Source organism: Palaemon carinicauda, chromosome 12 (genome assembly GCF_036898095.1).
Source record: "Palaemon carinicauda isolate YSFRI2023 chromosome 12, ASM3689809v2, whole genome shotgun sequence".
NCBI lineage: Eukaryota > Metazoa > Arthropoda > Malacostraca > Decapoda > Palaemonidae > Palaemon > Palaemon carinicauda.
The window spans coordinates 65,902,071-65,920,017 of NC_090736.1; the positions used below are offsets into that span (position 1 = coordinate 65,902,071).

Below are 17,947 nucleotides of genomic sequence, written 5' to 3' on the forward strand. Positions count from 1 at the left end.
AGGTTGGCCAGGGCACCAGCCACCCGTTGAGATACTACCGCTAGAGAGTTATGGGGTCTTTTGACTGGCCAGACAGTACTACATTGGATCCTCCTCTCTGGTTACGGTTCATTTTCCCTTTGCCTACATATACACTGAATAGTCTGGCATATTCTTTACATATTCTCCTCTATCCTCATACACCTGACAACACAGATTACCAAACAATTCTTCATCACCCAAGGGGTTACTGCACTGTACTTGTTCAGTGCCACTTTCCTCTTGGTAAGGGTAGAAGAGACTCTTTAGCTATGGTAAGCAACTCTTCTAGGAGAAGGACACTCCAAAATCAAACCACTGTTCTCTAGTCTTGGGTAGTGCCATAGCCTCCGTACCATGGCCTTTCACTGTCTTGGGTTAGAGTTCTCTTGCTTGAGGGTACACTCGAGCACACTCTCCTATCTTATTTCTCTTCCTCTTGTTTTGTTAAAGTTTTTATAGTTTATATAGGAGATATTTATTGTTGTTACTCTTAGAATATTTTATTTTCCTTTTTTCCTTTCTGCACTGAGCTATTTTCCCTGTTGGAGCCCCTGGGCTTATAGCATACTGCTTTTCCAACTAGGGTTGTAGCTTAGTAAGTAATAATAATAATAATAACCAAGCAGGTCCAGTTAAAGCCCCCTTCTTGGAACCTTGATGTGGTTCTTAAATTTCTGTGCACCAAGAGATTTGAGCCCATCTCACAAGCTCCCCTCAGGGAGGTTACGAAGAAAACCCTCTTCCTTTTGGCCTTAGCAACAGCTAAAAGAGTCAGTGAAGTCCATGCAATTGAAAAGCAGGTAGGCTTTAATCTGAATGGGGCAGTTTGTGCCTTAAGATTAGACTTTCTCGCTAAGAACGAGAACCCTTCAAAGCCCTGGCCAAGGACCTTTGAGGTTCCTAACTTGACTAACCTAGTGGGTCAAGAGCAAGAGGCTCCTCTGTCCAGTACGAGCCCTCAAGGCCTACTTGTCTCGCACAAAAAATGTGAGAGGCTCTTCTAGCTCCTTGTGGTGTTCTGTGAAAGATCCTCAGAAGCCCCTTTCCAAGAACGCTTTGTCTTTTTTCCTTGAGGGAAGTTATAAGAGAAGCGCATCTCTTGTGTGAGGAGGAACACTTCGGACTTTTAAAAGTGCAGGCTCACGAAGTGAGAGCCATTGCGACCTCGCTTGCTTACCGCAAGAACATGTCGGTCAGACAAATTATGGATGCGACATTCTGGAGGAGCAACTCTGTGTTTGCCTCTCATTACCTCAGAGAGGTGAGAGTGGATTATGAGAAATGCTATACCTTGGGCCCATACGTAGGTACGGCTTCTGTATTAGGCAAAGGAGTTACTACCTCCCCTCAACCTTAGTTTTGTATACTTGTACATGGGTTGGTGTTTTTAATGGTTGTCTGAGGACTTCGACTTGTGTACAGTCACTTCAGTCTAGTTAGATAATTTTTATCTACTTTGCAAAGGTTAGGTGGTTGGTTTTGGTAAGGTTGCAGTTTTTTATATTGGGCAATAGGTAGTCCTGAAGTCTAGTCAGATTGTTGGTCTCACCCCGTTGACAGACTCGATTGAGTGTTTTCAGCACTGCAGGTCATATCCTGGCTGACACTCCTAAGGGAAAGCGACTCAAGAGGCAGGAACCTTTGAAGTTCTATTCATAAAAATGGAGTTTTTATGATAAAACAAAGTTTTATGAATACTTACCTGGCAGTTATATATACATTCGAAGGCCCACCCACCTCCCCTCAGGAGACAGGTGGGGCATAGATGAACTGAAGAACAGAAAACGGGAATGATTCCTAGTACCACCCTTTAACGGGTGTAACCACCCAACCACCACAAGGCGGTTGCCGCGTTTAGAAAAATTCTGCCGAAATAGAGATTATTAGCTATGTATATATAACTGCCAGGTAAGTATTCATAAAACTTTGTTTTATCATAAAAACTCCATTTTCAGCTACCGCCGAAGTAATACTCCTATGTAAAGAGCTTCAGGGTTTTATTGTTAGGAAAAATACAAATTATTCGAAATTTGTCATATTACTTTTTTCCAACAGAATTGACAACATGGGAGGGACATCTAGTACAGTTGAAGGAGAAAAAAGACCCAATATTCAGGCTGGAGATGGGATAAGATCAGTGAGAACAACATCAGTCTTCAAGGCTGTGAATTTTGAACTTTATGTCAAACCAGTAAGTCTGCTGTACATTATTCTTCTACTGCTCTTAGTTTACTAAATATTGTATAGTGTTGTCTTACAGGAATTTGGATGTGATTGTGTTTAATATTTGTAATTGTTCCGTAACCGAAATACAAACCACGCTATTTACATAGGGGTTTACTTTCGGCGTAGCTGAAATGACGAGCCATTAGATTTTAACAAGGTTAAACTACCCCCGCGCTAGTTAGCACGGGGGTAGGGGAGGGGTAGCTAGCTACCCCTCCCCCCCCCCACACCGGTGAGCTACTTCACTTCACTTTTGGCTCGGACGATGTACAGACGTGTCTGTCTCGTCCTCGCATTTTTGACAACCTTAATCTGTTTTTCTTTTTCTTACAGTTGTGTGTTGGAAGTTGGCCTCTACCTTTTTTTCTCATTATGCGGAAGTGCCCTGGACTCCCCGACCGCCCCTGTGGAACATTCATGTCGGCGATCAATACAGACCCTCACATCCTTTGCCCGCAGTGTTGAGGTCAATGGTGTGAAAGTGATAATGTTTGTATGGAATGTAGGGAGTGGCCTACCTCCCAGTGGGAGAGGTTTGCCCGGCAGCGTAAGAAGAGTTCTAAGCGAGACCGTTCTCCCTCAGGGACTGCCTTGGGGAAGGAAGGCTCCAAGGACTCTTCTTCCGTTGCCCGAACCTCCTCCGAAGCTCCCACTCGTTCGGTCTCTCGCGAGAGGCCGCCGAGTGGTAGCGTAGGTCCTTCTTTTGTTTCCCAATCTCGGGGTTCGGGAGAGGGTGTTGCCTCCCATAGCGAGGCAGCTCCCCCTCCTCCTCCGGGGGAGGACATTATTGATTTTGTTGATTATGACCAAACTGTATCTAACAATAATCTTTTCCAGCTTTGGGCTTCCTTGGGGCTTAAGGGCTCGCCCTCCAAGGAAGCCCTGTTTGATCTGATCCAGTTGGGGGCAGCTGTCCAACAGTCGCTGGTAATACCAGAGGTAGACCCTCTGGCTATTGTCGACGTTGTTGTGGCAGAGGCGTCCGATGGGTCGGGTCAAACCCCGGCTGCTACTGTTGCGGATGTTGCTGAAGGCTCAGGATCCCCCTCCGAACATTCTTCGAGGGGGAAGCTGGGTCCAACGGTCTCTCCTGCCGGTGTTCCTCCCCCTCGGGGGAGTGCACTAACAGAGACTCCTCTTCGGAGGACCGACGACGGTGATACCCTGCCTCGAGGTCGTCTTCGCCATAAGGCTCGCCCTCCTCTTCGCCGCCGAGGCCTGCCTTCTCCTTACAAGGGAGTTAAGAGGCGCCTTCTCTTCAGGTCTTCATCTTCGTCGTCCCCTGCAAAGGATTCTTCTCGTTGGGAGCAGACCGTGGCAGTGACATCACTGGACCTCTCCGCAGATCGTTCGCGATCTCCTGCGCCTGCCAGATCTTCCTTGTCAATTCAAGCAGAAGGGCTTATCCCACAATGTGGGTAAGTCCCTTCCGCGCCAGGTTTCACCTGTGCGCCCTTCAGTAGCGCGCATGCGCCACCGCTCTTCTGATCACTAGTGCCCTCCTGCTCGCCAGCGCTCTCTTGCTCGCCAGCGCTCTCTTGCTCGCCAGCGCTCTCTTGCTCGCCAGCGCTCTCCTGCGCGCAAGCGTGCTCCTGCGCGCAAGCACTCTCCTGCTGAAGAATCACCTGACTCTTCTAGCCAGCGCTCTCCTGATCGCCAGTGCTCTCCTGATTGCCAGCACTCTCCTGCTAGCCAGCACTCTCCTGCTCGCCAGCGTTCTCCTGCTCGCCAGCACTCTCCTGCTCGCCAGCGCTCTCCTGCGCTCAAGCACTCTCCTGCGGATGAGTCAACAGACTCTTCTCGGCAGCGCTCTCCTGATCGCCAGCGCTCTCCTGATCGCCAGCGCTCTCCTGATCGCCAGCGCTCTCCTGATCGCCAGCGCTCTCCTGATCGCCAGCGCTCTCCTGCTTGTCAGCGCTCTCCTGATCTCCAGCGCTCTCCTGCTCGTCAGCGCTCTCCTGATCTCCAGCGCTCTCCTGCTCGCCAGCCTCTCACGTGCTTGCCAGCGCTCGCCTGCGTGCAAGCGCTCTTCTGCGCTCCCTGCTGCGCGCTCTGCACGTCAACCTGCTCTCCTGAGCGCCGCAACCTCCTGCTGTGCAGCACAATCTCCTGACTGCGCAGCACAATACTGCGCGCCCAGTTCCTGATGCGCGCCAACGTTCGCCCACGCACCCACGACCTTCGGATCTGGGCGCAGGCAAGGACATTGATCCTTTGCCTCGCCAGCGTTCCCCTGCGCGTCGACCGCCGGCGGCGCACCACTGTTCGTTTTCTCCTGTCCGCACTTCTAAAGTGCATGCGCCCGCACGCCCACGAGTCGACTCCTGAGCCCGCCCACGAGCGTTCGTCCTCGAGCACATCAGCGCCCCCTGGCCCTGCGCCCCAGTTTGCAACTTCTCTCCTCGCTACTGCGCGCCATCCTACGCGTCAGCGATCTCCTACGCGCCAGCGTTCTCCTACACACCCGCGCGATCCTTCGCCCTATACGCGAACGCTCGCCAACTCGCCAACTCGCCAACGCGCCCACGCGTCAGATCGCCACAGGTCACCGACTCTCCCACGCGCTAACTCGCCTGTGCGCAGTCGGTCGCCTACTCACCTGACGTGTCATCGTTCGCCAATGCGCCATCGTTCGCCAACGCGCCATCGCTCGCCAATGCGCCATCGCTCGCCAACGCGCCATCGCTCGCCTATGCTCCACCGATCGCCTACGCGCCATCACTCTCCTAATTGCCACCGATCGTCCGGGCACTCACGCACGCCTTCACCTGTGCATCCACGCACACCTTCGCCTGCGCGCCCCCCCGCCAGCGCGTACTTGCCCGCGCGCTCACGCGCCAACTTGCCCACGCGCCAACTCGCCCACGCGCCAACTCGCCCACGCGCCCACACCCTGATCTCTGCGCGCCAACGGTCGCCCGCACGCGACCCAGCGGTTTTGCCATCACGCGAGCGCCAGCGCGACCCCCAACGCGATGGGTTTCGCAGCGCGCCCAACCTTGCGAGTTGCCGGGGCCGCGTGCTTCCAGATCGTCCTCGCGATCGCCATCTCGTAAGCGCCGAGCACTCGTCCAGGAGCAGGAAGATTCATCGGAGAGGTCCAGGCAACATTCTTCTTCCCTTTCTTCATTTCAGACAGGCCCAGTAGTATCCACTCCCAAGGATCAGCCGATCCCCTTCCCTCCAGCGGAAATCGCTGACACTGCATCAGTCAGCCGCCAGCCTTGGTTTGGTTCCCTGATGAAAGCGGTCGTGCAGGCTATGAAGCCAGCCCTCGCTGATCTGGGACTAAAACCAAAGGCTCCCTCGCCCCCACTGAAGAGAAGGAGAGGAGTGGATTTCAAGGTAACTTCTCCCAGGGTTAAGCTGGCTCCCAAGAGGTCCGTTGGGAAGGCCCCTTCCCCTTTGCAGGCGTTTTCTCCTTCTCCTGCGGGCGAACCTTTCCTGTCCTCAGGAGAATCCAGCGAGGTGAGGCACTCTCCCACGGCACCAATGGGAGGAACCCCACCTCAAGGAAGAGAAATGTCTCATGTAGGAGGGACCTTCCAGACCTCTCTGCTAGAGTCCTGTATCCCTCCCAGGAGGGAGCCCAAGGACTCAAAGACGATCCCCAAGTCATCTTCGAGGATTCGTCCTGAGCCAACCATTCCCCAGGAGAATGTCCGCGTGTCCCCCCAAGAAGAGCCAATGGGGACAGGAGACTTAGCTGCCAGTCCACAAGGAGGAGAGCAGCGCGAGTCAGAGCATGCCTTCTGGCAGGTCCTTAATCTAATAAGGCAACTCAATAGTTTTAAGGACCCCGAGACCGCCCCTCGCGAAGGCAAGGATACGGTCCTGGACCAAGTTTATGGTATTCAGAAGCCCCCCAAGGCCAGTGCAGCCCTGCCATGGTCCCAGTGGGTGAAGAGTGTCAGGGACAAGGTCGAGGGCCAGCTTTCCGAGCTCGCTTCCTCCAGCCGTTCTTCTGCCGGGAACAAGCTCCTCCCACCTCCTTGCGTTCAGCAGAGGAGGTACTTCGAGATCATGGAGGAGTCTTGTTTAGCTCTTCCCCTCCACCACTCTGTGGAAGAGCTCACTAGGGGTCTCTCTCTAGAGAAACTCAATGCCCGGCAGGTGACATTCTCGGCGTCGGAGATCCTAAGCCAAGAGAAAGTCGCTAAGTGTGCCATGCAGGCCACTTCGTGGCTGGATGTCTGGCTAGGGTCTCTGGGCATCCTATTGCGCTCTGAGGACTTGTCCAAGGAGAGTAATAGGAAGGCCCTGGAGACCTTCCTCCTCTCGGGCACGAGCTCCATCGAGTTTTTGGCTCACCAGGTCGGTAACCTGTGGGCTAACTCGATTCTAAAGCGACGTGATGCGGTGACTGAGAGCTCAGACATTCCTCCATCCTTGGAGGAAACCTGTTTGAGCCCAAGGATATAGAATGGACAGCTGAGAGGTGGAGGAAGACGAGTCATGATTCGCTCCTCCAGAAGGCCCTTACATCTCGGCCCTACAAACCTCCAGCTCCTCAACAGCAACAGCAGCCTCGCAGGACACCGAAGCAGGCTCCGGCAGCTAAGACCAAGGTGTCTAAACAGCAGCCCTTTCCTGTCAAAGACAAGAAGGGCGGAAAGTCCTCCAGGGGAGGCAGAAATCCTAGAAGGAGCGGCCGAGGCCGCAAACGCTAGGATTGGCAATCCCCGTGCGTGTCCACCTGTAGGGGGATGCCTGCAAAGTTGCGTGCACAGGTGGCAGCAACACGGGGCCGATTCCTGGACGGTCTCTGTGATCGGACAAGGATATCGCGTCCCGTTCATAACATCTCAACCTCCCCTGACAGCGAATCCAGTGTCGTTGAGCTCTTATGCCATGGGATCGGCAAAGGGGCTAGCCCTTCGGGCAGAAGTCGAGACCATGCTCAAGAAGGATGCTCTCCAGGAGGTCGTGGACGGCTCCCCAGGCTTCTTCAGTCGACTCTTTCTTGTAAAGAAGGCGTCTGGAAGCTGGAGACCCGTCATCGACCTCTCAGCCCTGAACAAGTTTGTCAAGCAAACTTCGTTTAGCATGGAGACAGCAGACACGGTCAGACTTGCAGTGAGACCACAAGACTTCATGTGCACACTGGATCTGAAGGACGCGTACTTCCAGATCCCAATCCATCCGTCTTCCAGGAAGTACCTAAGATTCACCCTAGACAACAAGATCTACCAGTTCAAGGTGCTGTGTTTCGGTCTCTCCACAGCACCTCAGGTGTTCACCAGAGTGTTCACACAGATATCTTCGTGGGCGCACAGGAACGGCATCTGTCTCCTCTGTTATCTGGACGACTGGCTGATCCTGGAAGACTCGGAGTCGACCCTTCTTCGACACCGAGACAGGCTTCTGGCAATTTGCCAAGATCTGGGGATCATGGTAAATCTCGAGAAGTTCTCTCTGCTCCCAACACAACGACTGGTATATCTAGGCATGATATTAGACACCAATCTCCACAAAGCCTTTCCATCAGATGATAGGATAGCAAGGCTGAGGAGGGTTGCAGAGCCTTTCCTCAGTCGAGAAGACCTTCCAGCCCAATCTTGGTTACGTCTCTTAGGTCACCTAGCCTCCTTGGCCCGTCTAGTTCCCAACGGTCGCCTCAGGATGAGATCTCTGCAGTGGCGGCTCAAGTCTCGGTGGGATCAAGGCATCGATTATTTTTATTATTATTACTATCCAAGCTACAACCCTAATTGGAAAAGCAAGATGCTATAAGCCCAGGGGCTCCAATAGGGAAAAATAGCCCAGTGAGGAAAGGAAATAAGGAAATAAATAACTGAAGAGAACAAATTAACAATAAATCATTCTAAAAAAAGTAATGTCAAAAGAGATATATCATATATAAACTATTAACAACGTCAACAACAAAAATGTCATATATAAACTATAAAAAGACTCATGTCCGTCTGGTCAACAAAAGAGCATTTGCTCCAACTTTGAACTTTTGAAGTTCTACTGATTCAACAACCCGATTAGGAAGATCATTCCACAACTTGGTAACAGCTGGAATAAAACTTCTAGAGTACTGCGTAGTATTGAGTCTTATGATGGAGAAGGCCTGGCTATTAGAATTAACTGCCTGCCTAGTATTACGAACAGGATAGAATTGTCCAGGGAGATCTGAATGTAAAGGATGGTCAGAGTTATGAAAAATCTTATGCAACATGCATAATGAACTAATTGATCGACGGTGCCAGAGATTAATATCTAGATCAGGAATAAGAAATTTAATAGACCGTAAGTTTCTGTCCAACAAATTAAGATGAGAATCAGCAGCTGAAGACCAGACAGGAGAACAATACTCAAAACAAGGTAGAATAAAAGAATTAAAACACTTCTTCAGAAAAGATTGATCACAGTATATCTTAAAAGACTTTCTCAATAAGCCAATTTTTTGTGCAATTGAAGAAGACACAGACCTTATATGTTTCTCAAAAGTAAATTTGCTGTCAAGAATCACGCCTAAAATTTTGAAAGAGTCATACAAATTTAAAGAAACATTATCAATACTGAGATCCGGATGTTGAAGAGCCACCGTCCTTGACCTACTTACAATCATACTTTGAGTTTTGTTAGGATTCAACTTCATACCCCATAATTTGCACCATGCACTAATTTTAGCTAAATCTCTATTAAGGGATTCACCAACCCCAGATTATTATTATTATTATTATTATAACTATCCAAGCTACAACCCTAGTTGGAAAAGCAAGATGCTATAAGCCCAGGGGCTCCAACAGGGAAAAATAGCTCAGTGAGGAAAGGAAATAAGGAAATAAATAAATGAAGAGAACAAATTAACAATAAATCATTCTAAAATAAGAAACAACATCAAAACAGACATGTCATATAATAAACTATCAACAACATCAAAAACAAATATGTCATAAATAAACTATAAAAAGACTATGTCTGCCTGGTCAACAAAAAAGCATTTGCTCCAACTTTGAACTTTTGAAGTTCTACTGATTCAACCACCCGATTAGGAAGATCATTCCACAACTTGGTCACAGCTGGAATAAAACTTCTAGAGTACTGCGTAGTATTGAGCCTCGTGATGGAGAAGGCCTGGCTATTAGAATTAACTGCCTGCCTAGTATTACGAACAGGATAGAATTGTCCAGGGAGATCTGAATGTAAAGGATGGTCAGAGTTGTGAAAAATCTTATGCAACATACATAATGAACTAATTGAACGACGGTGCCAGAGATTAATATCTAGATCAGGAATAAGAAATTTAATAGACCGTAAGTTTCTGTCCAACAAATTAAGATGAGAATCAGCAGCTGAAGACCAAACAGGAGAACAATACTCAAAACAAGGTAGAATGAAAGAATTAAAACACTTCTTCAGAATAGATTGATCACCGAAAATCTTGAAAGACTTTCTCAATAAGCCTATTTTTTGTGAAATTGAAGAAGACACAGACCTTATATGTTTCTCAAAAGTAAATTTACTGTCGAGAATCACACCTAAAATTTTGAAAGAGTCATACATATTTAAAGAAACATTATCAATACTGAGATCCGGATGTTGAGGAACCACCGTCCTTGACCTACTTACAATCATACTTTGAGTTTTGTTAGGATTCAACTTCATACCCCATAATTTGCACCATGCACTAATTCTAGCTAAATCTCTATTAAGGGATTCACCAACCCTAGATCTACATTCAGGGGATGGAATTGATGCAAAGAGAGTAGCATCATCTGCATATGCAACAAGCTTGTTTTCTAGGCCAAACCACATGTCATGTGTATATAGTATGAAAAGTAATGGGCCAAGAACACTACCCTGTGGAACACCGGATATCACATTCCTATAATCACTATGGTGCCCATCAACAACAACTCTTTGAGATCTATTACTTAAAAAATCAATAATAATGCTAAGAAACGACCCACCCACTCCCAACTGTTTCAGTTTGAAAACAAGGGCCTCATGATTAACACGGTCAAAGGCAGCACTAAAATCAAGGCCAATCATACGAACTTCCCGACCACAATCAAGGGATTTCTGTACAGCATTGGAGATTGTAAGAAGGGCATCACATGCTCCAAGGCCTTTACGAAAACCAAATTGCAAACTAGGGAGTAGATGATTACCTTCAGCAAACCTATTAAGACGTTTTGCCAGAAGACGTTCAAAAACTTTAGATAATATGGGAGTTATGGAAATTGGGCGGTAATCAGTGGGACTTGAGCTACCACAAACACATTTACATAGAGGAGTAACATTACCAATTCTCCAACTAGTGCTAAAAGCTCCTCTTCTTGCTAACTTGCGCAAAATAACAGATAACTTTGGAGCTAAGAAATCTGCTGTCTTTATAAAAAACAAAGGAAAAATACCATTTGGGTCTACACCTCCATAAGCATCAAGGTCCATCAACAGAGCTTTAATCTCACGAGATCGAAAAGCTAAACTAGTTAGTTTAGCCTCAGGAAAACAGGAATGAGGAAGTTCAAGTTTTTCATTACTCTGTTTACTGTCAAAAACATCAGCCAAAAGGTCTCGATGGGACCTGCGGAATGGACGGACCTGCGGTGGTGGCTGACCGACGACAACCTTCGAAAGGGAGTGGATCTTCTCGTCCTTCCCCCTGATTTGATGCTGTTTTCGGATGCATCAAAAGAAGGGTGAGGGGCCCACGTTCTGAACCAGAGGGCCTCAGGCCTATGGTCAGAATCAGAAAAGTACCTCCACATCAATCTGCTAGAGAAGAAGGCCAATTTTTGGCCCTTTAACAGTTCCAACAGACCCTGGGGGGCCACTCCGTGGTGGTGATGAACGACAACACCACAGTAGTGGCTTTTATCAACAAGCAAGGAGGTACCTTTTCACGACAGCTATCCCATCTTGCAGTAGAGATACTGAGATGGACCGAAGTCCACTCGATACGTCTATCAGCTCGCTTCATTCCTGGCAAAAGGAATATGCTCGCCGACAGTCTGAGCAGAGCTTCGCAGATAGTGAGCACCGAGTGGTCTTTGGATCCTCAAGTAGCCAACAAAGTCCTGACTTTGTGGGGTTCCCCGACTGTGGACCTGTTCGCGACAGCCTTGAATTTCAAGCTGCCGCTGTACTGCTCCCTAGTCCCGGACCCCAAGGCACTCTGGCAAGATGCCTTCCAACAACGGTGGGACTACATCGACGTCTACGCCTTCCCACCGTTCTGTCTGATGAGAAAGGTGCTCAACAAGACCAGACTATCGGTCAACCTGTCGAGGACCTTCATAGTTCCGCTATGGCATCATGCAGAATGGTTCCCGGATCTTCTGCAGCTCCTGAAGGAACTCCCGAGAGAGCTTCCCCCACGACACGAGCTACTCAGACAACCACATTGCAACATCTTCCACAAAGCCGTAGCATCGCTTCGGCTTCACGCCTGGAGACTATCCAGCGTCTCCTCACTGAGAGAGGCTTTTCGCAACAAGTTGCGGAAAGGATGTCTCGACACCTGCGAAAGTCATCCGCAGGGGTCTACCAGGCGAAGTGGAGAGTCTTCTGTTGTTGGTGTCGTGGGAGGGGTATCTCTCCCCTCGATGCCACTATTCCAGCAGTAGCGGAGTTTCTCGTGTATTTGTGGGAGGAAATGCGCCTTTCGGTCTCGGCGGTGAAAGGCTATCGCTCAGCCTTAAGTCGAGCCTTCAGGCTGAAAGGAATAGACATTTCCTCCTCGCTGGAACTTTCCTTACTCATACGAAGCTACGAGCTTACCTGCCCTCAGTCGGAAGTGAGACCTCCTTCATGAAACGTGGTTCGGGTCCTCAGGGCTCTGAAGAGACCCCCGTTCGAACCATTATGCCGGGCCTCTGACCAACACCTGACTTGGAAGACGGTATTCCTGCTCGCTCTGGCTCCGGCCAAGCGGGTCAGTGAACTTCATGGTCTCTCATACGACATCGCCCATTCAAGGGGATGGGGGAGGTAACGTTCAGGTTCGTCCCTGAGTTTGTTACCAAGACTAAGAACCCTGGAGTGCCGGACCCACGGTTCGACTCCTTCATGATTACGAGTCTCCGTTCCGTAACAGATGACCCAGATCATCTGCTACTATGCCCAGTAAGAAGTCTGAGACGTTATCTGAAGAGAACAGCTGCAGTCCGTCCCCAAGTGCAAGCTCTGTTTGTGATTCCGTCACGTCGCCCTAGGGCACATGATGTCAGGGGCATCGCCACGTCCCTGGTCTTAAAGAGAACTTCTCTGTGATGCAGGTGCTACAAGCTGGGGTCTGGAAGCGTCAAATGACCTTCACAGCCCACTACCTGCAGGACGTGACCCACATGAGCCTCTATACTTTTTCTATCGGCCCTGTGGTGGCTGCACAACAGCTGGTCTAACCTCAGGCTCCTTAATGGACAAGTAGCAGAAGGTTGAGGGCACTGTTACCTGGTTTTAGTCTGCATGAATGAAAGAGTATGTCTGGCCCTTACTTCTTTCTTCATCCTCCCCTCTCTTGGGGAATGCAGCATCCTGGGTGTCTGCATAGCTGACCTCAAACCTCTGCAGGTAAACCATGCTTCCTTGTGTTCCTAGTATTAAGAATAATACTGTCGCGTCCCCCATACCCTGACGAGGTGGTATTGGGACGTCCTAGCCTAGAATTCCATATAAAGATCTTCAGGTCAACTTCTTAGGGCGAGTCACACTTCATTTCTCCACACACAACTTATGTAGGCCGCACGTTTCTTGCGTAGCAAGAAACTTGCGAGGTGCAGGGACTCTTTTTCTCGAGTGCTGCTCACTCGGATTCTGAGTCCCCGGGTAAGCCAAAGCCTGTAAGGCTGGGGACTTTCCACCCTGCCTAAGGGTAAGTCACCCTATGTAAATAGCATGGTTTGTATTTCTGTTACGGAACAAATGACAAATTCGGAGATAATTTGTATTTTTCCTAACCATACAAACCTTAGCTATTTGCACATATTTGCCTGCCAGCCCTGCCCCCCAAGACAAGTCCTACCTCTAAGTGAAGTGAAGCAGCTCACCGGTGTGTGGGGGGGAAGCGGTAGCTAGCTACCCCTCCCCCCTGTGCTAACTAGCGCGGGGGTAGCTTAACCCTCGTTAAAATCTAATGGCTCGTCATTTCAGCTACGCCGAAAGTAAACCCCTATGGAAATAGCTAAGGTTTGTGTGGTTAGGAAATATACAAATTATCTCCGAATTTGTCATATTTATCTGCTGAAATATTGAAATGATTTTCCTATGAAATACAACCGATTTTGTTCTGTAACGAATACAAACCAACACTGTTTTTGTAAGACAGGCAACGGTCCATTTCGGGGCATCAAGGGCGTATGCGCAAATTGGCACATATGTCCCTTGCGCGTCAGCGCTCACCTGCGCGCTAGCGCTCACCTGTACGCCAGCGCTCTTCTGCTGCTAACGATTCTGACAAAGCGTGTCAGCGCTCTCCTGCACGCCAGCACTCACCGTTGGCTGACATTCCTGCTAAAGCGCGCCAGTGCTCACCTGCGCGTCAACGCTCACCTGCGCACCAGCGCTCCCCTGATCGCCAGCGCGCCACAGCGCGCCTTCAACCTTCTGCACGCCATGCGCGCCATCGTTCTCCTGCGCGCCCACGATCTTCCGATCTGGGCGCAGTAGGGAAGTTGAATACTTCCCCTGCTCGTCAGTGCTCGCCAACGCGCCGTCGTTCTTCACCTGCGCCCCATCTCTTGCCAGCACGCATTCGCGCGCAGTCACCCCTCGTGCCCACGAGGATGCGCGCCCGCGCCCATCTCCCCAGCATGATGTGCGCACACATGCGCGCGCGTGCCCAACGGTATTATCGACCGCACGGGCTCTTCATCCTGCGCGCTCCTACGTGCCATTGCTTGCCCGCGCGCACCCTCGCCATCGCCCTCGCGCCCGCGCACACCCTCGCCATCGCCCTCGCACCCTCGCCATCGCCCTCGCGCACCCTCGCCATCGCCCGCGCGCACCCTCGCCATCGCCCGCGCGCACCCTCGCCATCGCCCGCGCGCACCCTCGCCATCGCCCGCGCGCACCCTCGCCATCGCCCGCGCGCACCCTCGCCATCGCCCGCGCGCACCCTCGCCATCGCCCACGCGCACCCTCGCCATTGCCCTCGCGTGAATCTGGGTATTCTCCATCGAGCGGGAGCGATCGCCAATACCATCCCACGCGCGGCAAGGTCGCCATCGCCACATTCCCCCCCCCACAAGTGTAGAACAGCGCGCTCGCTGGCAGCGGGGAAGGTTCCAGAAAAGTCCAGGGACATTTCTTCTCCATCATCTTCTTTTCAGGCGAACCCCCTTTGGTAACTCCTCCCAGGGATCGGTCGATTCCTTTCCCTCAGAGGGAGTATCTGACAGCGCAGCCGTCAGCCAGCAGCCTTGGTTTGGGACACTGGTCAGAGCGGTCGTGCAGGCGTTCAAGCCTCTTCTCTCTGCCCTGGGCCACAAATCCTTGGCAGCTTCTACTCCCCTGAAGAGGAAAAGAGGAGTTTCTAACGGGGTAACTTCTCCGAGGGCAAAGCTGACTCCTCGTAAGTCTTTGAGGCAGGCCTCCTCTCCACCCCAGACTTTTTCTCCCTCCCCTTCAGACGAAGACTTTCCGTCCTCAGGGGAGTCACGTGAGATGAGGCATTCCCCCATCGCACCAATGAGGGAAACCCCACCTCGCGCTGATAAGTCTTCTCGGGTAGGAGTGGAGAAGAGCATGCCCCCGTCGTTGTTGGAGTCTTGCATCCCTCCCAGGAGGGAGTCGAAGGACTCCAAGACGGTTCCAAAGTCTTCATCAAGACTTAGACCGGAGCCAGCCAGTCATTCAGAGAACGTCCGCGACTCCTCCCAAGAAGAGCCTTTGGGGACAGGAGACTTCGCTGCTAGTCCTTCAGGAGGAGAGCTGCAGGAGTCAGAAACATGCGTCCTGGCAGGTTCTGACCCTTATGAGGAGACTCAATGGGTTTGCAAACCCAGAGATTCCTCCACGTGAGGGCAAAGACACGGTCTTGGACCGAGTCTTCGGGACTCTAAACCCTCTAAGGCCAGTGCGGCTTTGCCCTGGTCTCAAGGGGTCAAGAGTGCCAGGGACAAGATCGAAGTCCAACTCTCTGAGCTAGCCTCCTCCAGCCGTTCCAGCGCCGGCAACAAGCTCCTCCCACCTCCTCGTGTATAACAGAGGAGGTACTTCGACATCGTAGAGGAGATTGTTCGGCTCTTTCCCTTCACCATTCATTGGAAGAGCTTACCAAGGGAGTCACTCTTGAGAGACTCTCCACCCGGCAGGTCTCATTCTCGGCGACTGAGATCCTTAGCCAGGAGAAGGTGGCGAAGTGTGCCATGCAGGCCACTTCGTGGCTGGACATCTGGCTAGGGACCTTAAGTATCCTAATACGTTCGGAGGATTTATCCAAAGAATGTACCAGGAAGGCTATGGAGACCTTTTTACTCTCAGGCACTCGCACGATCGAGTTTCTGGCCCACCAAGTCTCAAACTTGTGGGCTAACACCATCTTGAAACTTCGTGATGCGGTGTCTGAGAGGTTCCATCAAAAGGTCCCCAACACTGAGATCAGCAGGCTAAGACATTCTTCCATGATGGGGATGAACTTGTTTGAGCATAGGGACGTGGAGCAGGCCGCTGAGAGGTGGAGGAAGTGCAACCAAGACTCTCCTACATAGGGCTCTGACATGTAAGCCCTATAAACCTCCAGCACCCCAGCAGCCACGCCCTACCAAGACCACGAAACTGGTATCGGCAGCGAAGACGACGGTGTCTAAGCCCTTTCCTGTCAAGGACAAGAAAGGCAAGAAGTCCTCCAGGGGAGGGAAGAATCCTAGAGGGAGTGGCCGAGGCCGTAAACTCTAGGAGTGGCAGTCCCCCTCCATGTCCACCAGTGGGGGGATGCTTACAAAGTTGCCTCCAGCACCCCAGCAGCCACACCCTACCAAGACCACGAAACCGGCAGCGGCAGCGAAGACGACGGTGTCTAAGCCCTTTCCTGTCAAGGACAAGAAAGGAAAGAAGTTCTCCAGGGGAGGGAAGAATCCTAGAGGGAGCGGCCGAGGCCGCAAACGCTAGGAGTGGCAGTCCCCCTGCATGTCCACCAGTGGGGGGATGCCTACAAAAAGAAGTCTGAAAGATTCTTCGCCTTCAGGGTCTTCTCGAAGTTGAAGAACTCTCGGACTTCTTCTTTGACCCACCAATCTCTTCTCGAGGCTCCTCCTCGATTGGTCTCCCTTGGGGAATGGCCGAGTAGTAGCGTTGACCGATTAACCCCAGGTTAACCTTGGTGATCGAGAGATAGTACTGTTTCCCCTGGAGAAACAGTTCTGTCCCTTCCCCGGGGAGTGCCTGTTTTTTTTCTCATTTGCTTCTGTCTTGGGCATCGCTGGGCTTGGCTGGTCCCCTGTCGAAGGAGGCTTCCTCGAAGGTGGATCCTTCTCTTTTGAGCGATGCTCCTGACGACCTTAGAGTTGCTGCCGATGTCTCTACTTTGCTGTCTCCTGCTGACGCCAAAGACGGCACTCCCTCCCTGGCTTAGCTGACTTTTCCATCGGGGGTGGAGCAATGTATGAGGCGAGTCTCGCCTTCGGGTAGACATCTCTCTTGCTCGTGAGTGAGAACCCCCAAAGATCCTATGTTCCTAAGACCTTCTAGAGACCAATATGTGTCACCTATGAATATGGTATAAGATTAGGTTCCCCCTCTGGAGGAGCCTCTTAGATGTTTCCCTCCGAGTTTCGTCAAAGGTTTAGCAGTTTTTAACTCCTCGCCACCCACCCTGGATGTTCTCCTCCCCTGCGGTAAGGCGGCGTATGTTCAGTCCTGTCAAGGACCTTCACGCTGAGCCTTCTGGCTCTCATCACTTACATTAGCTGTTCGTCATCCGCCAGTTACGTGCGACTCGCCAGCCGTTCATTACTTGTCAGCTTTGCGTGAACATCACCTCGTGACGGTAGTCTGGTGGTTCGTTGAGGTTCCGAAGTTTCTAAACAATAAAGAATTAATTCGTCTATGTATCTTGCAGATAGTTTTGTTAAATGTGTATGTAAATCACTTATTTTTTCCATTTTAATCCCGAGTAGTTCTAGTACTTATTGTGGGAATCCTGTGTTATGTAAGAATTGTGAATAAATCAAAAGTTTCCCCTGGTGTACTTATGTAATCTGCAAATCTTCTGTAAAATAATTAGTTTAGAATAATATATTTAGAATAGGGCAAGAAACAAGTATTTAAATTAATAATTTTTTTTAAAGGAGAGGAGAAAATTTTTAAAGTTCTAAAACAATTAGAATAGCGCCAACGTTATCCCTGCGTGTCGTAAGAGGCGACTAAAAGGGACGGGACGAGGGGGCTGGGAACCCCCTCTCCTGTATAGAAAATCCTGTGAGACAGCAACAAAGAGATGGAGCTGGGGGGAGAGTGACTGCTCCCCGCACTCTAGTTTTGGGGTGTTTGAATGTGCATGGATGTAGTACGATAGAGAGTAAAAGATGTGAGATTGGAAGTATGTTTAGAAGTAGAAGGATGGATGTATTGGCCTTGTGTGAGACAAAGATGAAAGGAAAGGGTGAAGTGATGTTTGGTGAAATGTCTGGTAGAGTGTCTGGGATTGAAAGGGGAAGAGCGAGAGAGGGTGTGGCTTTATTGCTGAGTGAATGGATGACAGGTAAAATAGTGGAATGGAAGGAGATATCATCTAGGTTAATGT

General features: G+C 50.5%; 1 protein-coding gene across 1 annotated transcript in view; it reads left to right on the plus strand.

Annotated features, from left to right (window-relative positions):
• Positions 1-17,947, plus strand: part of LOC137651246 (small integral membrane protein 8) — a 70,038-nt gene that overhangs the window by 42,025 nt on the left and 10,066 nt on the right. Inside the window, exon 2 of the mRNA XM_068384474.1 lies at positions 2,077-2,212. Within this exon, the coding sequence (XP_068240575.1) occupies positions 2,087-2,212 (126 nt within the window). The 5' untranslated portion in view covers positions 2,077-2,086. The remainder of the gene's footprint in view (positions 1-2,076; positions 2,213-17,947) is intronic.